This window comes from Neoarius graeffei, chromosome 7 (assembly GCF_027579695.1).
Source record: "Neoarius graeffei isolate fNeoGra1 chromosome 7, fNeoGra1.pri, whole genome shotgun sequence".
NCBI classification, from domain to species: Eukaryota; Metazoa; Chordata; class Actinopteri; order Siluriformes; family Ariidae; genus Neoarius; species Neoarius graeffei.
The window spans coordinates 37,223,895-37,250,052 of NC_083575.1; the positions used below are offsets into that span (position 1 = coordinate 37,223,895).

The 26,158-nt window shown below is 39.7% G+C and overlaps 1 protein-coding gene across 3 annotated transcripts in view; it reads left to right on the top strand.

The window, feature by feature from the left end:
* Positions 1-26,158, top strand: part of LOC132889264 (echinoderm microtubule-associated protein-like 4) — a 220,732-nt gene that overhangs the window by 169,023 nt on the left and 25,551 nt on the right. For all 3 annotated transcript variants that reach the window (XM_060925584.1, XM_060925583.1, XM_060925585.1), the window contains 13 exons: positions 6,175-6,315; positions 6,408-6,433; positions 6,594-6,626; positions 8,346-8,469; positions 12,215-12,364; positions 14,929-14,998; positions 17,852-17,962; positions 20,255-20,350; positions 20,680-20,814; positions 21,439-21,574; positions 22,531-22,679; positions 22,951-23,076; positions 24,842-24,973. In XM_060925584.1, the coding sequence (XP_060781567.1) occupies positions 6,175-6,315; positions 6,408-6,433; positions 6,594-6,626; positions 8,346-8,469; positions 12,215-12,364; positions 14,929-14,998; positions 17,852-17,962; positions 20,255-20,350; positions 20,680-20,814; positions 21,439-21,574; positions 22,531-22,679; positions 22,951-23,076; positions 24,842-24,973 (1,429 nt within the window). The remainder of the gene's footprint in view (positions 1-6,174; positions 6,316-6,407; positions 6,434-6,593; positions 6,627-8,345; positions 8,470-12,214; positions 12,365-14,928; positions 14,999-17,851; positions 17,963-20,254; positions 20,351-20,679; positions 20,815-21,438; positions 21,575-22,530; positions 22,680-22,950; positions 23,077-24,841; positions 24,974-26,158) is intronic.

A 26,158-nucleotide genomic window follows, 5' to 3' on the forward strand; every position in this document is an offset into this window, starting at 1 on the left:
AAAATAAAATGGCGGCGCGTGTTGCTGAACCAACCGAGGACGAAATAAAAACTCGAAAACAAAACCTGAAAAAATACAAAAAAAAAAAAGCAACAAAATATGGAATCAAAGTATTTGATGGTAAGAACGTATTTTTTATTTTCCAAGCATTATCACATTTTTCACAAATTGCTACTGTCATTTCGCCGGTTTGTTTACGTTCTAAGCGGAAATGATCTTGGACTTTTTGTATAAAGTTTTTATTTATTGAATTTGCTAAAAATAAAAATGCTCCGTTTCTCAAAATCCAGTGAATGTGGATATTTTATATAAAATATATAAAAAGTTATTCCACTCAGTCTTGCCGTACATGGTCCATAGCCAACTCAGTGCTACGTACCTCATCGGCTATCAGCTCATGTACAATTGGATTTCATGGACTAACTCTCTTAAATAGTCTCTGAAGGAAACCATGCAAGTGTATACGAAGCAGGCCTGGAAAAAAAAAGTGGGATTGACTCCCCCTCTGGACTAATTAGTCATCTGATCTCAGAGCAGAAACAGTACTCCAGATCTGTGCATGATATCCAAATCTGCAACCAAGCATTAGCTCTCATGTGACATTCTGAGTTTGGAACGCGTCTCTCGATGTGTAACCAGCAATCAGGCTTATGCATTGGCTCAAGTGTGCTCCGACACCACAGGCACTATAATCGGGGTGTATTTAATAAGCTTTTACTGAGCTTTTCCTACTGCCCATGCAGCCTGTCTAATCCAGTTAGCCTAAGCCATGAAAAAACAGTTAGCTCCTTCCTTAAAATGAAAGTTTCATGATCTGATCTGCGGAAGTTGGACTGTACAGGTAATAAATTATTAGTCAAGGCCTGGGTCATGGCCAGGACAATTAGCCAGAGCAGGCATCTGCAAACAATTGTATTATTGTGCAGACATGGCTTATGAGCGTTCCACTCGCATTAATGCAAGTACATAACTACTGCACGGCTGAGTGGTTTTATGGAACCGCTGCAGGACCACATGGTGCTTAGTGCCATAGCTTTTATTATTTAGCCTCAGATATGATCAAACTGCCATTAGGTTCGATTCAAGCGCTGGTAGTGGATGAGAAGCAGGACTGTTGAGAGGTGGCTTGTTTGAAAGACGCAAAGAAAGCAGCTGCAAGGTGATCTGTCAATGCACTGGCACTCTTGTTGACTCCTGCTGAAGTGGGATTCAAGTTGTCACTCTGCGTAAAGGACAAATATTTACTGATCCAGCACTTAGACTGGGAAGCATGTCTGATCCTCTGGACCCTGAAGTAATCCCCTTTTTCTGCTCCCTTTTTGCTCAAGGTTAACGGGGAAGGAAGTGTGAGAGTGTCAGATATTTCTTGCCGTGGGCCAGTAATGGACTATTTCTGGGTGTTCACGTGTGTGCGTGTGCAAGCAGTGGATCATTCATGACTCCTTCTTAATATCTCCAGGAACTGGCATGTTTACATGCAAACACATCCTCCACTAATTCGAATTGAAGCACCAGAGAACACAGTAATTAGAGCGAGCGCAAGAGTGAAATTGAATTTGGGATAATAAGTAATAAGCATTACTGGGATTTTAACACAAGGTTTCAAACCTATAAACAGCATAACTGACCTATATATGCTACTTGATTATAAAGGAGCGCATGCAAGATTTTTTTTTTTTTTTTTTTGCCATTAAAGGTAGACGGCCTTTCAGATTTTTCAAGTGCAGGTCAAAAAAAAAATTTTTCCCGACACCCAATTATTTGTTTAGTGGACCGAAAGCTACTGAATTCCAATCACAGGCTTCCAATTTTATTTTATTTTTTAAAAATAGAACAATTAACGAATTTAGGGCCATGTGGCCTTAAATTCTCCCGTTATTTCTTGTTTCACCATGACCCAATTCAAGATACTACGTCATGCATCACGTGGTGGGCTTTCCCGGTTCACACAAGGCATTGTGGGATACAAAATTGAAACAGGAGAGAAAAATGGAGGATGCGAGTGTGCAAATGAAATGTGAAAGACCGACTACAGTAACGGAAAGCGAGAAGAAAAGATGTTATGTTGCGAAAGAAAGGAAACGCAGGACCAAACTAATAAATATCGGCGGTCAGCGAGCACCTCGGCGTGATCAGCTGTTCGTTTAGCAACAGAATGATGTAACAGTCAGTGCACGGTCAAGGTAAATCTGTAGATGGCAGTAATGCAACACTGGATGCCAGCTGTTGTAAAACCCAAAAGAAGAAGCAGCAGGTAAACCTGTGCATGTGCACACGGACTTCCTCTGTCTGACTGCGCAAAGCGAGCGATTTCATGCACATTTGCTAAGGAATCCCTTCAAATTAAATAGCTTCCCAGCCACAGAATGGCCTGGTTTTTTATTTATTTTACTTTTTTTTTTTAATTAAGATATTACACAAATAAACACATCACAATGACCAAATTTCAGAGGGAACTAAATTTCACAGATTTTATGAAATCGAAAGACCGTCTACTTTTAAGAACAGCTTCAATTTGTGTCCGACATGGAAACAAATTGTATTTACTTCACATACAAATGATCCTAAACCACTTGTGCGCCATCATTTAATCAGTTATGTAAAATACCTTTACATAAATACGATTTGTTGTTTTTAGCTTAAAGTTAGTAACCCGGCTGCCTTAAAAGTGTAAGTTCATTACCTCCGTCAGCTTTGTTGGAGGAGGTTGTGTGTTTGCCTCCATGTGTTTGTCTGCTCCCAACCTAACTCAAAAAGTAGTGAACGGATTTTGATGACTTATTCAGGAAAGATGGGCCAAGGAACAATTGATTTTAGATTTTGATGCAAATCCGGATGTGTATGTGGATCCAGGATTATTTATTTATTTCTGGTGGATATTCTAATATGTGGCTTGGTGGAGGTGCACTTGGTAGAGTGCCCTTCTAGTTGAAACTCATATAGGGAGTTAAATTCTTTCTTTGCGATAGACGTCACTTCCAGTAGCAATCCACTTCATCATGTATTCAGATTTCCAGCTAACAGGCAGGCATCGTATTCGTTTACAGCCGCTTTGCAGTAGCTTCTTGTGTTTCACCTCCACATATGCCAGATTGTTGCTCTGTATTTGGATGTTCAATTCGAGAAAAAGACAAAGGTATTATAGGATACCAAAAGAAGTTGTGCACAAGGGTGGAAGAACGAAAAATCTCAAAGACGCCATGAAAAATGACTCGCAAACCTTTTACTGTGTTTGAAAGGAATCGAGAGTCCATATGGTCATGTTTGCAGCAATCATTTTGTTAAAGGTACGGTACGTACATCAAGTTTGCATATCTAAAATCAGAATTTCTAACGTTAGATGAGTTTTCTTATGCTTTGGATGTTGTAAAACAAACCGTTGATGAATCGATTAAACTAGTTTGTAGGTCGGCCTCGATTGAAACTCGATTGTTTTTTTTTTTTTTTTTTTTCAGGCTGTCCAGTATTGTCAATTCATAAGTCTGAGCCAGTGTTGTAGTTGAGTCACTAAACCTAGAGTCTGAGTCCATGCTCGAGTCCCCAGTGTTCAAGTCTGAGTCATTTAAAAAAAAAAAAAATTTTCAACTCGAGTCCGATAACAAGACTCCAACCGCACCATTTGACGGTGGCTGTTTTAGCGCCATTAACATTAGTTTGTTCCTGAACATGATTGCGAAGTATTCTGTCAGAGATGGTTGGGAGACGGATGTAAGTGCAGAAGGTGTGTTTATTAATACAGGTGAAGACAGGTAAATAATCCAGAACGGCAGACAAAATCGTAAAACGGTGAAACAGGTCAAGCGAGACACAAACAGGCTATTGTAGACTCTGCAGAGTCAAAGATGAGAAACAGGAAATTGGGGATCAGGAAACCAGACAAGAAAATAAGGCTCAGTAATGTCAGGAACGCAACTCAATACTTTGCAAAGTAAGTGTGTTTTCAGTTTTTATATAGGTGCGCTGATTAAGCCTGTGCAGCTGTGAGTTGTTTACGGAGTGCGCCCAAGAGTCTATATGATGCACGCACCAAGGCGCGCAGGTGTGACACTCTTGGACAAAATTAGTATGAAAATTCTCATCTCATTATCTCTAGCCGCTTTATCCTTCTACAGGGTCGCAGGCAAGCTGGAGCCTATCCCAGCTGACTACGGGCAAAAGGCGGGGTACACCCTGGACAAGTCGCCAGGTCATCACAGGGCTGACACATAGACACAGACAACCATTCACACTCACATTCACACCTACGCTCAATTTAGAGTCACCAGTTAACCTAACCTGCATGTCTTTGGACTGTGGGGGAAACCGGAGCACCCGGAGGAAACCCACGCGGACACGGGGAGAACATGCAAACTCCGCACAGAAAGGCCCTCGCTGGCCATGGGGCTCGAACCCAGGACCTTCTTGCTGTGAGGCGACAGCGCTAACCACTACACCACCGTGCCGCCCCTAGTATGAAAATTAATGTAGATATAAATATCTTATGCCAGATTATTATGGCATGTTACAAAAAATAAAGAAAAAAAAATCTGAGTCCTCATCTCCAATTTACAAGTCCGATTGCAGTTAACGCAAGAGTCTGAGTCCAAGTTGAAGTCAAGTCACGAGTCCTTAAAGTTAGGGCACGAGTCAGACTCGAGTACTACAAGCCTGGTCTGAGCTACGTTTAAAATGTCATGAAATGAAATGTAAGTTATGGTTGTAAAAATGCCTACAGCAGCTCCGACTTGAATCACATACTACATGTTGGCTTACGTTACTCACCTTTGCAAAAAGATGACGATTATTGTCCTTCCGAAGTCTTATTCCAACGTCATGAACCCAGCCACAAACAAGTTATCGGCTGCAAGACTTCTAAAAGCTTTCATTTGCTTCTTCGTGTAAAATGATGTTTGGACAACCAGATAATTGGAAATGTCCAGAAACTGGACGTTCGGAAAGTTGTTGAAATTGCTTAAAAAGTCTGTCTTTTTTAAGCCGTAAGGGTCCAGTCCATAAAAACAAGGAAAAATTTTTTTTTTCTTGATATCTCGTGTTTGCTTTTGGTTCTAGTCTGTGAACAGTCAGATTTAGAACGTCTTCCGCAAGATGACGACGGACGCGTACTTGGCTTGGATGCTATCTTTGATCGTTGCCTGTCACTTGGAAACTGGAGGTGAACCAGGAGGTAGAAAGTCACGTGATTGCAAGCAAAGAATTGATTGCCTCGATGTGCTAACTTGACTACGAGTTTCAGTGCCCTGAAAATTTTAAGGCAGCCCAGTTATTAATAATTAACTTCAAACAGCAAATCTTTTTTAACAGTGTACACGTTTACTAAATTGCTATATGTAGGAATAAATGCTATACTGTATATCATTTAATTTGAACATGAAAACATCTAAGCAATATAAAGCAGCAGTATTTTTAGTTTAGATCATTTAGATCTACATTGAGTACTTGATAAATAAAATATGAGAGGTTTTTAAACAGTAATGTAGATGTGCTGAATGGAGGACATCATCGGAGCGATCCACAGCTCAAGAGTGTTTCATTGATATTAACGTTTTCTCTTGAAGCACGGCTGCGCATGAGGATTGCTCTTCTCCTTAACCTTTCCTTCCTATTTTTTTTATCCCAGTCCATTTCCTGTCTATATTCTCTCTCGTCTAGTTATTTGTGCTTTCGCTGTCGTCTTGACTGACTGTCTGACTGCCTTTTCCTTTTTACTTTTGCTGGCCATTGTACCAAACGACTGGGGTTGGAGTTTTCGTCTCAGATCTCCTGTGTGTATGCTAACCGCTGAATGGAGAGTGCTTTCTCTTTACGCCTGGCCAACCGCATGCACAGACGCTCACTGTCCATCACGAAGGCACAATTTTCCTTTTTTCCTGTCATTCCAGGTTTGAGATCAACCAAAGCTTAGGGAAAGGCATGCACATATGGAGGGTGGCTTTATCGCTGTAAACGGCGCTCTGAACCTGTTAGTTAATTCATTCCAATCTCTGGAAATTTTTCTCCAAATCAATGGGGAGCAATCCTCCGATCTTTGCATGCCTTTCCATGAAATTCTAACACATGCTCTTTGCCTGTGTTTGACGCAGCATCATTTCTTCTCCTCCTCCTCGTTTTTTTTTTTCCTTCCCCCCACAAAAGTGGACACTAGAGTGCGTTTTGTGCTTTTTGCTTCATCACCAGGGGCCACAGTGCAAAGCGTGGTGGAGGAATGGAGCGCTCTCAGAGCAGCACATGGGAGAGCGGGGAGGAAAGCAGGAACAAGCTGGTCAAAGCCGCCTCCACTTCCAAACTGCTGGCCAAAGTTGTGAAGAACGCAGAGAAGTTAGTAATCTCTGAACACCCCTGAGCACCTGTGTGTTAAAGAATGTTTGGTTATGGAAGTAATCACGTTACTCTCTTATTATTATCCCCAGACACAGAGATCCAGTTATCAGCCAAGGTAAAGCTCTCTTTTGTTTTTCCTCTTCTTCCATCAGCACCACACCCACCACCCTCCTCCGCCCGTCTTATAATGACTGCCGTCAGTTTTGTTTGTCAGATCGTTATAGCTGTTCTCTTCCTGGTGTGTAACATCCCGTGTTTGTTTGTCTCATAACCAGCTAAAATGTCAACCCGTGAGAAAAACAGTCAAGGTAAGCTTTCCCGGCCTGCAGGAAAGAAGCGGCCGTCAAAACGAGCGCACTCTCACCGTCTCCTGCTTTTGGCTGGGCTACATGCACCTGTCACTTACATCGCTCTCTTTCTCTCTCTGTTTTTCATCTGTTTTTACCATGACATACAATTTCTCTGTCTCTCCGTCTTTCTTTAATCATCAAATGGAACTGGTATATTTTCCTTCGAGACAGGGCTAATGAGAAAAGCCAGTGTCTCCATTTGTGGTTTTAAATGGTTCATCTGGTCTAAAAAGAGGCACTTTGATTGATTAGCCAGTGAAATCTGATTAGTCAAGCAATGACTCACAGCTTTATCTCAAGACAATGTCATTAAACTCCTCACACGGAGCATTTCTTTCTGGGATATTACTGCTAGATCACTCAGACACATCATCACACTGGTATGCTTATAAATACCTTTCGACCCAAGGAATTAGCTTGGTGTGTCAAAGACATTTGGGCATTTATTTGTTTTTAAAAGTTTTTTTTTTTTTTTTTTTAACATTTAAGGGAACACTGTCCTTTTTTTTTTTTTTTTTTTTTAAAAGGTCTGGATGTAGAATTTCAGCCCATGAAAAGAAAACTGAACTGAGCTAGATGGGAGAGAAGGGAAAGAGGAATACCACAAAACACCCTCAAAGTCTCACAGACTCACTCCTTCTCCTCTTGACTCTGCAATTTCATCTTTCTCTCCTCATGCTTCTGCCTTTCTTCTCTTTAATCCCAGCCTAGTTTGGGCATCGAACACGCTGCTTTTGGCCTGCTGCACGACACTAAATTGTTCTTTTGATTTGCTTGGATTTTGAGAATGAATTAAGGGCTCATGAACTGGACAGACTTCCTCACTGAGTTATTTAAACCGTTATTGATTTACAAGTCAGAAAAAGGGAAGATATTTAAGATATAATTTTACACATACATTCAGTGCACTTGCACTAACTCGCCTACTTAGCTGCTTGCTTACATAGCTACTTACTTGGCTCTTACTTGCTTCCCTACTTAGCTACTTACTTACCTGACTACTTACATAGGTCTTACTTGCTTATCTACTTACTTGTCTAACTACTTACTTGGCTTTTACTTGCTTACCTACTTGGCTACTTGGTTACCTGACTATTTACTTAGCTACTTACTTACCTACTTATCTACTTACTTATCTAACTACTTACTTGCCTAACTACTTGCTTAGCTCTTACTTGCTTACCTACTTAGTTACCTGACTATTTACTTAGCTACTTACTTAGCCACTTATCTACTTACTTATCTAACTACTTACTTGCCTAACTACCTACTTAGCTCTTACTTGCTTACCTATCTAGCTACTTGCTTAGCTACTTATTTACCGAACTTCTTACTTGCTTAGCTACTTAGTTACCTGACTATTTACTTAGCTACTTACTTACCTACTTACTTATCTAACTACTTACTTGCCTAACTACTTACTTAGCTCTTACTTGCTTACCTACCTAGCTACTTACTTAGCTACTTATTTACCTAACTACTTACAGTACTTAGCTCTTACTTGCTTACCTACCTAACTACTTACTTGCTTACCTACTTAGCTACTTACCTACCTACTTTACTTACTTACCTATTTATTTATTTATTTATTTGACTAACTTTGCACTGCTAAACCAAGGATAATGGTCTCACCTGTGTAAGGGAGCCCTTGACCTCTCACTTGTGACCTTTCCACAGAGGAAGAGTATATCAAAATGTTCATGCGAGGACGACCGATCACCATGTTCATCCCGTCTGACGTAAAGAACTACGATGATGTGCGAACTGAGCTTCCCTCAGAGAGACTCAAACTGGAGTGGGTGTATCCTTTCCAGAACATTCTGCAGTGTCTCTGCTGAGGCCTGGACTGATGTCACGCGTCTCTGGTTTCTATAATAAGAGCGATAACTGAATGCATTGATTTATATGTGTGCAGCTGGGAAACATCGTCCTGGACTCAGATGTGCTGGATATTTTAACATGAGCCACAGCCAGTTACAGCATATATATGCATATATGCTGTAACTGACTGTGGCTCATGTTAAAATATCCAGCACATCTGAGTGTATATATAATTTTTTTTTTTTAAAGGAGCAAATGTACAGTACTGTGCAAGCATCTTAGGCACCCTATTTTTTTTTCCATACAAACTTTATTATAGATTTCTATTTTATGATTTCTACATTATCGAGTCAGTACAAAAACATTTTAGAGTTACCAACATTTGCTTTCCAGCACAAAATTAAATGTTAAGGGGGGAAAAAAAAAAGTTTGTATCTGAGCAGCATATTTACATACGAGAGCACTTTTCAGATTAAAAAAGAAAACATAATAAAGGCTGCTGGGTTTTGGTGCAAAATGAAGCGAGTGTGACAAAGTGTTCAGAAGAACTGTGGCTGGTTCTGCAAGATGTTCAGTAAAACCTACAGCTCATTTCCTTATAAAACTGCACTCACTGTACCTGTGAGTTGTTGTTGTTATTATTATTATTATTATTATTATTATTATTTTTATTATAATAGCAAAGGGTCATCTCACACCAAATATTTACTTTTCCATTTATTAAGGCTTACTGCTATAATTTTTTTTAATTTTTTTTATTGAATGTAGAAACATTTAATGTCAATTTTTAAGCCAGTTTTGGTCTACAGCATTCCTTTGCATATGCCTTTTGCACAGTACTGTCTGTGTGCGCGCGCACGTGTGTTTAAAAAAAAAATATATATATATATATATATATATATATATATATGAGAGTATACTACATGGTATTATATGGACACATCCACAAAAAAATATGCAAGTTAATCAAAAGAATTTTAATTTTTGAACCAGTTCGCTATTTTGAAAATGCGCATCAAGTCAGTGGGAAAACACTGGGGGAGTGATGTCATCTGAGTGAAATATTGTGAAACCTGTCACTCAGATCCGCGATGTATTTTGTATGAAAAATGCGAGTTTTTCAACACGAGAAGATAAACTTCGTATCTTCAAGCCAGCATGTGATTTTTATCATATAGACACATTCACAAAGAAAAAGTACCCAAATTTATCAGAACAATTCATATCCTCACGAGTGGCATATAGAAAAATGTCCCAGATGTAGTTTGTATGAAAAATATGAGTGACATATTTTCCAGTAAAACACTCACGTTCATGTAATACAACATCCCTCCCCAAGAAAAAAAATAATAGTAGTAATTATTATGAGCACTCACCACTTAAAAGATGGCAAGTTATTTAACTGTACCATCGCAAGATTAACTTTGTAATGCAACAGAAGCCAATTTTACTTTGTATCTAGTTATCATAGTATCCCAGTTAGTTTGAATGGATTTTTTTTTAATGGTTAATCTGGTTGCTGAATAGTGCATGTTAAGCTACAGGATGGATTGTGTGAATATTATTTTGCTACTGGTTCCAGCCCAGATATTGAAAATGATTAGGAACACATTGAGTAAAAATCTCTCCATGTATCTAGCGGAATGGAAAAAACTGATCAAGATGACTGACTGACTGAATTCTGGCAAAAGTAAAAACAAACTCAAAATTCCTTCCATCGCATAATTTGACCTCCTCTTTTTAATTAAGCACAAATGTATTTCAGCAAAAACTAAATGCCAGTATCTAAAGATGTCTTAAACCTTGCTCGCTAAGTGCGATTTCCTCATACAATGAATGTCATGCTTTGATCAAGTTGTTGCTCAAGTTTGTGGTGTTATGAAAATAGGAATCAGGCTCTGCTTGTAATCCGATACGGGCTGTTAAATGTCTGTGATGCTCCTGTGCCATTACACAGTCATCAAACCAGACACTAGCTCTTAGGCTACATCCACACGACAACAGCAATGAGATTTTTTTTTTTTTTTAAATATCGCGTCCACATGGGCAACGGATCAGTAAAATATCAGGTTCATATGGCAACGCAACGCTTGCTGAAAACGATGCAATACACATGCCACACCTCTACGTGCGCTGTAAGACGGTCCCATCGGAGACACCAGAACAATAGAAGAAGTAGGACGCATGCGCATGTAACGGGTTTATTTTTTTCCACTTGCCATTGTGTAGTGGTGGGGAAATTCTGCGCTGGCCCTTTAAGAGCGCAGGTAGTTATGGGAACGAGGCGCTGGCCTCTTTCAGTTCGTTGTGGAAATGTAAGCGCCAATGCCACTGGACGTTTGCAGTCCGTCCTCAGCAGTGTATTTGTCTCTCATTTCTTCAGAATAAAAAGACTGGTGAACAAAACGCAACGTCTGTTACACGCATAAATCCCTTCTTCTACCCGGCGTGAAGCACTCACAGGAACAAACACACAACAAGAAGAAGATGGCTGCGACTACGCGAGGAAATCGTGCCTTCTGTGTGTACAAATTAGTTTTATTAGTGTGCATAGTTTTATATAACTTAATTTTCTTATTGTGTGTGAACATTTTGAAAAGCATTTTTATATAATTTATATAACTTTTTATATTGTGTGTGAACATTTTGAAAAGCAGTCTTATCCAATAAAAAAAGAAATTCAAGAAATGCTTCAGTTACTTGTTTATTTAAAAGAAAAGCTGTGTACAAAAGTGAATGCAATGCAGTGGTTCATACAAAACAGTCTGTTGAAGGGTCTTCTGACCCTTTTCCCCTCTGCCTCCATTATAGTCAGGTAACTGTTGCTTTGTGTGGAAGGCTGTACTTTCTGTTCATCAAAGCAGGTGTAAATTGTCTGTCTGGCAGGTCAGTCAGGTGAATGTGTAAACAATTTCAATTTCTGTTGTTATGAATGATGCGCGTGAGAGTGCTGCTTGTTCTAGTCATGTGGTTGTGACGTCATCGTAAGCAAACCCGTTCTACTCATCCAGACGACTTCGCAACGGCGCCGTTGCCAGATTTTTTCACTCTGGAACCCGTTCTCAAAAGATTTCGTTGTGGGGCACCCAAAATGCCGGTGCCGTGTGGACGCCAGGCCGAAACGATAAACAATTTTATCAGATTCACCTGAATCCGTTGCCGTGTGGACAGGGCCTTACACACGCTGTACTGATGACTGTGGAGAAAGTTCTGAAATGGTTAAACGACCCAATAACAAGACGTTGATGGCATAAAATAGTCACCTGAATGAACCACTTGGTATTTGAGCATCAGTGTTGGCAGGAACAAAGATCAGTCGAGTGAAGTGATAATAAATGGCGCAGGAGACCTTGACCTCAGTGATGGGACTCGAGACCGATAAAAGCAGTTCCATGTTATAAACCTGTAATTCATTACTGCATTCTAACTTGTGTTTTCCAGTAGCAGATCAAGTGGTGCATGTTATCAAAAGCTGGAAGATAAACATATTACTGTCTGCTCATGGAAAACATTTAAAATGGTGACATCTGACCAGTTTACCCAGACTGCTACACACATGATGATGATGATGATGATGATTATTATTTATGTTGGTGTTTCCTTACAGCACTACCTGTTCATCAGGTTTTCCAAGAAACCTTTCAAACAACACTCCAGTGAAATGCACCAGTTAATGTGAACTGTTTTGGTTCGATTGTTTTCTCTTCCTTGACTCCTCATGGCAGATACGGCTATAGGGGCCGAGACTGCAGGGCAAATGTTTATTTGTTGCCCACAGGGGAGATCGTCTACTTCATCGCCTCAGTGGTCGTACTTTTCAACTATGAAGAGCGGACACAGCGTCACTACTTGGGACACACTGACTGTGTGAAATGGTGAGATGGAGTTCATTCTGATTCGCTGACACACAGTGATATCAACCATAGCTGGCAAATGGAGTGGAACATTAAACACAAGTCACCAGATTGCATTTGGTTTATTGCATTTGGTCTCGGATGTTTACTGGCTATCATTTCTGGTTGAAGTGTGCTGGTGAAAGATAAGCAGCCGAAACTGGAAATGAGATGTTAATGTCTGCCTTGTTAAGCAACTTTTAAGCTGTTAAGCAGAGCTGGGAAAGTGACTTGTCCAGGAAATGGCTGCTGTGCTTTCTGTAGACAGATATTAAACTCGTAGATTGCTTGCTTATAGTATTTGGGCTTTTCTTTCATTTCACAGGATGGCATAGTTAGTTACTGTATAAGTTGTCATCATATATACATAACACAGATTGTGGGTGTTTTTGTTTTTGTTTTTGTTTTTTTAATTATTGTACTTGTAGCAAAGTAAAAACATGTTCCAGGTTATATTTATTTTTTAAAAACGGGAATCATTTGTTCTTGGGACAGAACAGATCATTAGTTTATCTAATATCGAATGCTTTTTTTTTTCTCTTCTCTTTTCTCTCAGAGAACTTGAAACAAGCAGACTAGAAGGACACTCAGTTGAGTGCATACCTCTGCAAAGTTACATATTAGAATATCCAGATGTTTTACTAATCTGGGATGTGGGTCCGTATATGTATATGCCTACTGAATATTTAAGTTATTCCACGAAATCGAGCTGTATACGAGCTGATGGCCCTATAAGCCATGTATGATGAGATTGAGTGAATAACTGTTTTATTCTATCCACATTCACTGGATTTGGAGAAACGGAGCGTTTTTATTTTTTGCAAATTCGATAAATAAAAACCTGATACAAAATGACAGACAGAATCATTTCTACTTAGAAAGTAAACAAACCGGCATAATGACAGGAGCAATTTGTGAAAAATGCTATAATTAATTCTTGAAAAAAAAAAGCGTTCTTGCCATCAAATACTTTCATTCCATATTTCGTTGGCTTTTTTATTTCGTATTTTTTGGGGTTTTGTTTTCGAGTAGTTTTTTTATTTTATCCTTGGTTGGTTCAGCAACACGCTTCGCCACTTTGTTTTTCTCTACTCCCGGTATATGAGCTGATATCCTAGTAGTAGAGTAGCCAATCAGAGTGCATGATTGCTCATATCCAGTGAATGTGGATAGAATAAACAGTTTTATCTAGATTTGTACAGGAGTTTGATTATACATGAACCAGTATTTACGTGTATTAACAATTTTTTTTTTTTTTTTTTTTTTTTTAAATTTTATTTATTTATTTGGGATCCGGCTTATCATCAAACGTTACATTTTCCCTTCTTGTATCAATAGAAAGCCAATCACTAACTTGATGAAATCCGGTCTATACTTTCCTTATTACAGTTTTCTGGATCCGAGATCCAGAAGATGATACGGATCACTTCCAAAAGTTAACCAGTTTTAAATTGGGTTAGGTCGATGCTACATACCAAATTTCATCAAAATCCATCCACTATATTTTGAATTATCTTGATGAAAATGGATCTAGATCCTGATCCAGATCAATATCAGTCAAATCATGTGAACATGGGATAATACTAAAGATGTACACCAAATTTCATCCAGATTCCGTTCACTGGTTTTTGAGTTGCATTGGTAACAGGCCAAAAAAAAAAATCCTGGATCCATATACAATACATATCTGGATTTGCCTCAAGATCTAATCAATTGGTTCTTGGCCCATGACTCACCTTTCCTCAAAATCTGTTCATTTTTTTTTTTTTTGTTATGTTGGGAACAGATGAACAAACAGAAGTGAAAATGTAATCTCTTCCAACAAAGTTGGCAGAGGTAACAATGTTTAAAGCATCACTCCGTGTCATTTGGGTTGCTGTGGAAGTCTCGGTCACAGCTTCACGCAGAAGTGACTCAACAGTGATGTAAATAATAAAACATCTGTCCATCATTGTCTATTCTGCGTCTCCTTCTGAGGGTCTTGGGGGAAGCTGGAGCCAATCCCAGCTGACTTTGAGACATGAGACACTGGGTACACCCTGGACAGGTCACCAATCTGTTGCAGCTCTGACCCAGAGAGAAAGGCAGCCATTCACACCTACGGGTGATTTTAGAGTAGCCAGTTGGCCTAATCTGCATGTCTTTGGACTGTGGAAGGAAACTGGAGCCCCTGGGGAAAACCCACACAGGCATGAGGAGAACATGGAAACGCCACACATACAGGCTCGAACCCAGAACCTTCTTGCTTTGAGGCGAGAGTGCTCACTACTGCACTAGCGTGCCGCCCTAAAATGTATAAATATCACGAAAATAGGGAATCTGTACAATTCTGTTGACCTGTACCTAATTTCTCGTTGTTAATTATGCAGCAAAGATGATTTGGGTACAAAATGTACCTTGAAATCACAATGACTCACCAAACACTACTCAACACAACTGATATAAATGACTTGGTCCTAGACAATTCCTCTGTGCATTCCGATTTATGCCGGTTATGATTTTTTAAAATTGTGGTTGATATGTTCTGTCCTCTGTGTCTTGGCCAGTCTTGCTGTTCACCCAGATAAGATCCGCATTGCCACAGGACAGATCGCAGGAGTGGACAAGGATGGCAGGGTAAACCAGACTGTATTCTCTCTCTCTCACATTTCAGTGTGTAACAATACATGCTTTTTTTACACACACACACACACACACACACACACACACACACACACACACACACACACACACACAGGTATCTGTTGTATTCATGTGAGCTCTGTAGGTGTGAACTTAAGTGTACAGTTTCTCACAGCACACAGTGTACGGTTGCTTTCTTTCAAAGGTACAATAGGATGGTTTACACTTACAGAACCAGAGAACGCCTCCATTCTTGTACATAATTATAGCAAAGAAGTCTTGCACCTCCTCATGGCACCTGTGTATCTGTCTTCTCACGCTAAAAACATGCACTTGAAATTCAGCCATTATACCTTTACCTCTGTCCATCCGTATTTCCGTATCTTCGTCCATCCAAAACACCCTTTTTCTCAGCAATCACAAATCATAGCCACTTGGTACCAAACTTCAGCTTGGGGTTCTACAACCCCGATTCCAAAAAAGTTGGGACAAAGTACAAATTGTAAATAAAAATGGAATGCAATAATTTACAAATCTCAAAAACTGATATTGTATTCACAATAGAACATAGACAACATATCAAATGTCGAAAGTGAGACATTTTGAAATTTCGTGCCAAATATTGGCTTATTTGAAATTTCATGACAGCAACACATCTCAAAAAAGTTGGGACGGGGCAAAAAGAGGCTGGAAAAGTTAAAGGTACAAAAAAGGAACAGCTGGAGGACCAAATTGCAACTCATTAGGCCAATTGGCAATAGGTCATTAACATGACTGGGTATAAAAAGAGCATCTTGGAGTGGCAGCGGCTCTCGGAAGTAAAGATGGAAAGAGGATCACCAATCCTCCTAATTCTGCGCCGACAAATAGTGGAGCAATATCAGAAAGGAGTTCGACAGTGTAAAATTGCAAAGAGTTTGAACATATCATCATCTACAGTGCATAATATCATCAAAAAATTCAGAGAATCCGGAAGAATCTCTGTGCGTAAGGGTCAAGGCCAGAAAACCATACTGGGTGCCCGTGATCTTCGGGCCCTTAGATGGCACTGCATCACATACAGGCATGCTTCTGCATTGGAAATCACAAAATGGGCTCAGGAATATTTCCAGAGAACATTATCCGTTGAAATGTTCAGGGACGCAGTGTCATTCAAACTAAAGAGGAGAAGGACGACCCAAGTTGTTATCAGCGCTCAGTTCAGAAGCCTGCATCTCTGATGGTATGGGGTTGCATTAGTGCATGTGGCATGGGCAGCTTACACATCTGGAAAGACACCATCAATGCTGAAAGGGATATCCAGGTTCTAGAGCAACATATGCTCCCATCCAGACGACGTCTCTTTCAGGGAAGACCTTGCATTTTCCAACATGAGAATGCCAAACCACATACTGCATCAATTACAGCATCATGGCTGCGTAGAAGAAGGGTCCGGGTACTGAACTGGCCAGCCTGCAGTCCAGATCTTTCGCCTATAGAAAACATTTGGCGCATCATAAAATGGAAGATATGACAAAAAAGACCTAAGACAGTTGAGCAACTAGAATCCTACGTTAGACAAGAATGGGTTAACATTCCTATCCCTAAACTTGAGCAACTTGTCTCCTCAGTCCCCAGACGTTTACAGACCGTTGTAAAGAGAAAAGGGGATGTCATCAAATCAAATCAAGTTTATTTGTACAGCGCTTTTAACAATAAACATTGTCGCAAAGCAGCTTTACAGAATTTGAACGACTTAAAACATGAGCTAATTTTATCCCTAATCTATCCCCAATGAGCAAGCCTGTGGCGACGGTGGCAAGGAAAAACTCCCTCAGACGACATGAGGAAGAAACCTCGAGAGGAACCAGACTCAAAAGGGAACCCATCCTCATTTGGGCAACAACAGACAGCCTGACTATAATATTAACAGTTTTAACAGGTATAACCCTCAACTGTCCTCATGGGGCCGTCCTTCACAGGAGTGGGGCGATAAAACTCCGACCAGACACAGGGCACAAGGATGGATCAAGCAGGTCCGAGGGGCAGAAGAGGCCAGCATCTCAATCCCAGGATCAACATGTAACTCAGAGGGACAGAGGGATGTCTCACAGTGGTAAACATGGCCTTGTCCCAACTTTTTTGAGATGTGTTGTTGTCATGAAATTTAAAATCACCTAATTTTTCTCTTTAAATGATGCATTTTCTCAGTTTAAACATTTGATATGTCATCTATGTTCTATTCTGAATAAAATATGGAATTTTGAAACTTCCACATCATTGCATTCCGTTTTTATTTACAATTTGTACTTTATCCCAACTTTTTTGGAATCAGGGTTGTATACCGTGTATACCGTTTTCAGGTCTGTCCCACATCGACTTCCTGTTTACCGACTGAATGTATTTACGAAAAACACAGGGTGGATTTACAAAATTTCCCTAAGACTTTTCTCAGCGTCTACAAATCACAACTGCTTGATATTTGGTAACAAGCTTCAGCCTGGGGTTCTATACCATGTGTACTGTTTTCAGGTCTGTCCCACATTGACTTCCTGTTTACCGACAATGTATTTATAAAACACACGGTGGATTTTGACGCTATTTCAAGAAGCAAAATGCGATTTCAAAATGACAGTTTACCAGATGCTATTTGAAATCCCTGGGGAGAGACACTGCTCTTTACTTACTTGTTTCAGGGTTAATTATTTGTTGAAGTCAACATTCATAATAAATGTCCTGTTCCTTCAATTGCTTGCATTCTGATATAAGCGAGAGCGGGGGGATACATAAGTGAGCAGTAGCTCACAGTTGATCTTGTTCTTAACTAAAAATAAAACCTCTCCCTGTCTGTCTCTTGCTCTCTTTCAGCCGCTGCAGCCTCATGTGAGGGTTTGGGACTCCGTCACTCTGCAGACCCTACAGGTCGTTGGCCTGGGCACCTTTGAAAGAGGAGTGGGATCCCTTGCTTTTTCTAAAGCAGTGAGTCTCTAGTTATAGTTCTTCTCCCCCCCCCCCCCCCCCCCCCCCCATTCCTGACCTTTGACTGTCAGATGTGTCATGGTGTCTCTTGCATGAGGTGTGCGTGTACCAGGCTGACAGGTCAGCCTGAGGCTGGAGGCATGTACTGTAGAGGTGCAGAATACCACATGGACCATCTAATCAGCCAGATATTCGTGTTTCTTTTTGAACACACCCCTGCTAGTTTTTTTTTTTACAGGCTGCAAGGCAAATCTGCTCATATTAATGCGCTGCTGTATGGAAGATGCTCCAGGCAAATGAGTTTAACGAACACGTACAGTACCAGTCAAAAATTTGGACACACCTTGACTACAAAGTGCGTCAGGTTCACTTTGCTTTTTGCCATTTCAGTTATGCCACGAAATCGAGTCGTACATGAGCTGATAGCACCGAGTTGGCTGTAAGCCGTGTATGATGAGATTGAGTGGAATAACTGTTTTATTTTATCTACATTCATTGGAATTTGAGAAACGGAACATTTTTATCTCATCTCATTATCACTAGCTGCTTTATCCTGTTCTACAGGGTCGCAGGCAAGCTGGAGCCTATCCCAGCTGACTACGGGCGAAAGGCGGGGTACACCCTGGACAAGTCACCAGGTCATCACAGGGCTGACACATAGACACAGACAACCATTCACACTCACATTCACACCTACGCTCAATTTAGAGTCACCAGTTAACCTAACCTGCATGTCTTTGGACTGTGGGGGAAACCGGAGCACCCGGAGGAAACCCACGCGGACACGGGGAGAACATGCAAACTCCGCACAGAAAGGCCCTCGCCGGCCACGGGGCTCGAACCTGGACCTTCTTGCTGTGAGGCGACAGCGCTAACCACTACACCCCCGTGCCGCCCGAGCATTTTTATTTTTTGCAAATTCGATAAATAAAAACTTTATACAAAAACGTCCGACAAAATCATTTCCACTTAGAATGGAAACAATCCGGCAAAATGACAGGAACGATTTGTGAAAAATGCTATAATAATAATAGTTCTTGAAGAAAAAAAGTTCTTACCATCAAATGCTTTTTATTTTTATTTTTTTTTTTGTATTTTTGGGGGTTTTGTTTTCGAGTAGAGGCATGTAGAGGTGCAGAATACTACATGGACCATCTTTCAAAAAAAAATGTGCTCTTATCATCAAATACTTTCTTTCCATATTTTGTTGCCTTTTTTTTGTTTGCTTGTTTTTGATTAGACTTTTTATTTTGTCCTTGGTTGGTTCAGCAACACGGTCTTCCATTTTGTTTTTCTCTACTCTTGGTATATGAGCTGATAGCCTCGTAGTAGAGTAGCATATCAGAGCGTGCAGTTGCTCATATCCATTGAACGTGGATAGAATAATGTGTTTTATCCCTCTAGGATCGTCATAGACCGATCACATGCTATTGCACTGATGCGCCCTGAAAAAACAAAGGTAACAGTCTGTGAGCATCAGAGGAACTGTAGTGTGAACAGAAGGCGGACTGGGGTCCTATCAGAGCTGAAGTGAACCAGAAAGAGAATGGAGTCCTCTTTCAAATGGGCTCGCAATGTGAACGCAAAAAGAACTGAATCGCTTTTCTGTTAGTGCATTTTTGGTTCACTGTAAGAGGACGGAGTTTGATTTGTTTAACCCATTGACGCCGGATGCTGCGTCGCGCAACATTGCCCCTAGCGCCGGTTGTTGCATAACGCAACATTGCCCCAAATGCTGGTTGCTGCATAACGCAGCATTGTTGATTTTGTCATTATTTTCAAGACGCATGCCAGATTTGTTTTTGTTTTTGTTTTTTTAATAAAAATGTTAGTGTTAATGCTGAATGAGCATGATCCAATAAAAGCAGAGAATTTTATCTTTTAAATGCAACTTATTTCATGTCTTTGTGCTTCAGAGGCTGAGATATTGAATTTTTCATAGGCGTTTTCAATTAATTATTTTTATTTCAGAAAACCGTCAGGCAGATGGGGACCTTTTCTAAAAACTGGCTTAGGCATTTGCAGATGTTTTTTGCAGGCGTTTCAGGTGTCAATGGGTTAAAAAAAGAAAAAAACTACTAATATGTGAAAACACTTTTAAAACTCTTTTTAATTGCATTTTTTTTTAATTACTTGAGTTAACGTGTCTCATTTACTTGGTACAGTTTGACTCCTGACCTGTAAAACACTTGGACTAATCCCTGATGAAAGTATCGATATGACCGACATATGCCGATACATGGGATCAGTGTTTGAGTGCTCTGATTGCAGCTGTGTTTTGTGTGTGTTCAGGACTCTGGCGTCCACCTCAGTGTAGTTGACGACTCCAATGAGCACATGCTGACTGTGTGGGACTGGCAGAAGAAATCCAAAATTGCTGAGATTAAGGTATGATGGAGTAATGTATGTATTGCATGTGCAGTCTGCATCCTGGAACCACTTTTCATCTTCCCCACCTCCCTTTCCCACTAACTGCCTCTTTCCGATCATCAGTTTTGTTGTTCCAGTCTTTTGTCTGCCGTTTCCTCTTTATTCTACTTCACTCTCATGGCTTCCTCGTTTTGCTATGACATCAGCGTGGCCTCCTTCCTAACCAGCTCATTCACAGCAATTAGCTTTTTCCTTTCTCTTATCCACTGTCCACACCCCATTACGTCTCTCTCTCTCTCTCTCTCTCTCTCTCTCTCTCTCTCTCTCTCTCTCTCTCTCTCCCCCAGACTACCAATGAGGTGGTCCTAGCAGTCGAGTTCCACCCAACAGATGCAAACACCATCGTCACCTGTGGCAAGTCGCACATCTTTTTCTGGACGTGGAGCGGCAACTCTCTGGCTCGCAAGCAGGGCATCTTTGGGGTGAGGACACACATGTGAAAGGAGATAAACACATGCAGACTCGTACCGATGCAGTGATTCATGCAGTAATAAAAGAATTTTATCAGATTGCACAAGTATGGGCTTTCATATGATTCGGTGTTAACATGGGCCACCGATTGTAATCCAAATACACACATTGTAGATTTATTTTCTTTTTTTAATCTTTTAAAATTTACCTTTCATTTTTATCCATCGTGATTCACGTTGGGTATTTAAATGTTGTCAGAACACGTTTCTAAGCTTTAATAAGGTGAGAAATTGGGCTAGTTTTTAATTTTTTTTTTATAAAAGAACAAATACGCGTAGTGCATAAATCATGGTTTGTTTCCAGGACAGTTGTTGGGGTGGAAATACTGCTGAAATCTGGCAGCCTGGAACACATCCCACTAAGCTATCTTGGCCATTCTAATGCACAGCTTTTTTGTTTTGTTAGATGCTGCTAAGACTCCGAATGGCTCATGCAGACACTGTCCTCGTTAATAAGTTTCATTTCTTATACTTTTATGATGATGATGAATGCTTTAAACCTTGTAACCAGATGTGTTTGAGTGCAAGGGCTCACAGTAAGTGTGAATATATATATATATGTTTTTTTTAATAAAGAAATATGAAAAGCCCAAGTTCGTGCAGTGTCTGGCTTTCCTCAATAACGGAGACATTCTGACCGGAGACTCAGGAGGCGTCCTGCTTATCTGGACGCGCAGCACAGCGGATCCACCACCAGGAAAAGGACTTAAAGGTATTGCCATTTCTTTGTTTGTGTCTCTCTGAAATGCTGTCTATCACATTTACACACACCAAAGCTATTACCTGAGTGTGTGCGTGTATGCTTGCAGGTTCTTGTCTTCCTGTAATGGGCTAATAGTTTTTGGAGGCATGCTGAAGAACTGGCTCAGCAGTGTTGCAATGAGGCATACTGCCAGGATTTAAACATTAATCATGCCTTTAATCATGCAATGCCATTAATCATGCAGCATGGGATGTAGTGTTCTTTAACACACTGCCCCCTGTAGGCTATGTATGGACCTGAACATGTTTCCACAGAGCTGCAGATTAGTCATAACCCCGAATGTGCAGAAAAACAGGGCAATGGAAATACCACTTAGCCCTGAGAACGAGGGGAGGGGGTATTTTAGGTTATGTTCTGAATATATATATATATATATATATATATATATATATATTATATATATATATATATATATATATATATATATATATATATAAATATATATATATATATATATATATATATATATATATATATATATATATATATATATATATATATATATATATATATATATATATATATATATATATATATATATAGATATATATATATATATATATATATATATATATATATATATATATATATATATATATATATATATATATATATATATATATATATATATATATATATATATATATATATTATATTATATATATATATATATATATATACTTTCAGACTGTGATCCTGTATTTTATCCATCTCTATTTTTCTCAGACTGCTGCCAGTTATTGTTTCTTCTCATGTGGTTTGGACACTAACATGAGATATCGAGTGTTGTATGATATGTGGAGTTTACTTTACTTTCCTGTCAGCGATTAATAACTGAAACTAAATACACTTCTGGTACCCTGGCAGAGTCTTGACACAATATTTCTGTTTTTCTCTCTCTGGAGCATTTCAGATCAGCCGTCAGATCAAGGCGCACGATGGCAGTGTGTTTACACTGTGTCAGCTGAGGAATGGCACTTTACTGACTGGAGGAGGTAAAGACCACAAGATCATTCTGTGGGACCATGACCTCAACCCAGAGAGAGACATTGAGGTGTGCCACAAGACGCACACACTGACACCATAGGCACGTGAAAATTGTTAGCATTCAGAGAAGGATCTATGATTAATAACTACATCCTCATGTTCTCACACAGACCCATATGCACAGTGTTTTCAGGGGGAAAAAAAAATCCTCAAACACATGCTTTAAAAGCCCTGTATAAACATTTGCAGTTGTTACTTGTTAGTCTCCACTGATCTTTATTAAACACTGAGAAAAGAGCTGGCTTGCATTGCTGGTTTTGTTTTCTGTGCCGCTTCAGGTTCCAGATCAGTATGGAACCATTCGAGCCGTTGCAGAGGGGAAGGGCGAGCAGTTCCTCGTCGGCACATCACGCAACTTCATCCTGAGGGGCACTTTTAATGATGGCTTTCAGGTGGAAGTGCAAGTAAGACATCTCTGGCTTTTTCGATCTTGAATTTAGTTTTCACCCAAAGGTTTTTACATTTTTTTTAAATTAATTAATTTTTTTTAAATGGCTAAAAACTAATAAAAGTTAAAATGAAAATGTAATGACCTAACAATCATTCCTTGTTCTCTGAATTAACATTTCATTGACATCCGAGCCCAAAAAACTTTTCCAATAAGTATTATTTTTCAGTATCGTAGGCATGTAACAATATACTGTGTGACGATAAATCATGATAGAAATTTATAACGATTTGAACTAATGAAATAAAAAAATGAATCGTTATTATTTTTTCCTCACTAAAATTGCATTGTTTAGACAGCAGTAATAGCAGGAGTGCATGTGACTTCACCCTAGGCAGAAGTAACACAGTTCTAATGCTACCAAAAAAAGGATTTAAAATGAGAGAGAGCTTTTTACAGAATGCTGAAAGCTTTAAAAAAAAGAGAGAGAGAAGCAAATGCAGGTGGGATAAATATTCATAGAAGTTTAAGAAAAGGCTTATTTGTTATTAACTTTTTCATTTTTAATAAAATGAATATTTCAGATAATAGGATATTATTATATTTTACTCCAACCTTTACAAATGTGGGTAAATAATTATTGCTGGTTATTCCAAAAAAAAAATGAAGCTTTAAAAAAAATAAATTTAACAAAAAGTATATTTAAGTTGATAAAGAATATGAAAATAAATGTTGTTGTTTTTTTTTTTGCGGCAATGAAAATTTTCATTGAATATTTTCTCAAAAATTGAATCATGCACCCAATATTGTGAATCAACTCAAATCATGAATTGGTGAATTGTTACATGTCTAGTATATAGTACTTCGAATTTAGTGGTTCCTTTTTTTTTTTTTTAATCCTCCGCTGGCCGAAAGGCCCGAAGTGGGATTTTGTCATGGTGGTGTCCGTCCGTCCATCCTGGGAAGGGTGCGCACCTTCTGAAATCAACTCCTCTCACAATTGGAGGAATTTCACAAAACTCTACAGGATTCTTTGTTGTATATCGGTAATACACATTGCAATTTCGTTCGATTCAGTCGCATTTTACCAGAGTTATGGCCTTATAGCTTAGATATAGTTGTCAGTGGGGAATATTTGTGATCTCCAAGCACTCTTGTTTTAAATTCACTTTCGAAATTTGTAAATCCCACTTTATTTTCTTACTTATCCCTACTCTGCAGTCTCTTAATGCAGTTTAAGATGCTAAAGAGATTATTGCTTTACACAAACAGCTGGCTCTGATATAGCGGCTGTGTGTAGTGGAGGTCTGCTTCATCAGTAGGGGCTAAAAGTGAAGCTGTTTTGAGCAGCAATCCCTGAAGACTGATGTGAATCAGAAGCTCGTATCCGCCTCAGTGGCGTTCGGTCTGTGATTTTTCCACAGTACATTGGCCACGATTTAACACACATTTTTTTGCCAGCTATTTTGTACTAGTGTAAACAGACTGGAGAAAGAATTCCCCACACACACACACATACACTCTCCCTCTCTCTGCGTGTGCTGGCCAGTTCTGCCTCTGCACCTCATATGGAAGGAGTTTGCTTGAGCTGTTTTGCTTAAAAGACATACTGATTGATTTATATATTTTATGCAAATTACACAAACTGGCTTTTAAATGATCGACCTTATGCAAGATATTACCAACTGTGCATTTGTCAGGTGTTCTCTCTCTCTCTCACACACACATATACACACACACACACTGACATCTGCATTGTCTCGGTCTCTCTTGTCCCATAGGGTCACACAGATGAGCTGTGGGGTTTGGCCTCTCACCCGTTTAAAGACCTGTTCCTCACCTGTGCGCAGGACAGGCAGGTGTGTCTGTGGAACTCGGTGGACCATTCGCTGGAATGGACCAGACTGCTGGACGTAAGAGCCCATGTAGCAGTGTACACACACATACACGCGGAGTATATGAACAACCTGACAGAAGCTGAAAACATTTTGGACTTGACTGTAATCATGATCTCGATCGGGGATGTCAAACTCAAATTCTGCCTGAGCTACATCACCATGATTGTGAGCCATAACCTAAGGCTCTTTATTATTTTAACATATCTGTTAACATCAGTAACTGAATATAGAATAGTAGGTGCCCCCCCCCCCCCCAAAAAAAAAAGGCCTAACGGCAGCTACTCAATTGTCTGCACTGTTAGGTGATGAGATTTATTATATTCATCTGTGTGCTTGTTGAACATCTCATTCCAGATTCATTCCTCCTCTTCTCCCCTAAGAACATAACTGTCCTTATTCTAATTTCGTCTCCTTTGCCTTTGTGCTCCATGAACTTTCCGGTTTTCTACATATTTGTGGTCTCGGCACCGGGTCCTACGTTTTTGCTCAGTCAGTGAATCGCACTAAAGACACACTGAACCCTTTTACATGCAGATCTGACTTGCGTCAGAAGCAACAGATTGGTGTCAGATTTTAACCGGCGTTTCAGTATGAGATGCGAGTCCATGCATGTTGTGAATAGAAAATGTTGACTAATTTCACGTTAATTTCCTTGCCATTTTTTTTTTTTGGAAGTTCACATGGGCTGAATGAAATGAAACCGAGGGGTGTGTTTGGCCTGCTGGCCTTTAGTTTGACATCTTTGATGTATAGTACCTGTCAAAAGTTTGGACACACCTTCTAATTCAATGATTTTTTTTTACTTTTATTAATTAAGTCACTTCAGGTCTTAAAGTAATGATGGATGTCGTTTTCCTCTTTACTTAGTTGAGCGGTTCTTGACATGATATGGATTACTACAGTTGTGGAATAGGGCTATTTACTGTTTGATCTCAGACGCATTACGAAGACAAGAAATTGCACTAATTAACTTACGACGAGGCACACCTGTTTAGCTACGGTCACACTACAGCTCATGATGCTTTGCAATAGGTTATGGATGAAAATGAGGCGTTTTGGTGACGATGGATGGTGATGTACGTACAGGTGAGCTAAAACTTGTGGTCACAGCAGGCGAACACTTGACTGTCACACCTTCGTGCACTCGAGCAGCCACGTTCGCTCACAGGACCCAGTCGTTATAGGAAACACCTGATGCTG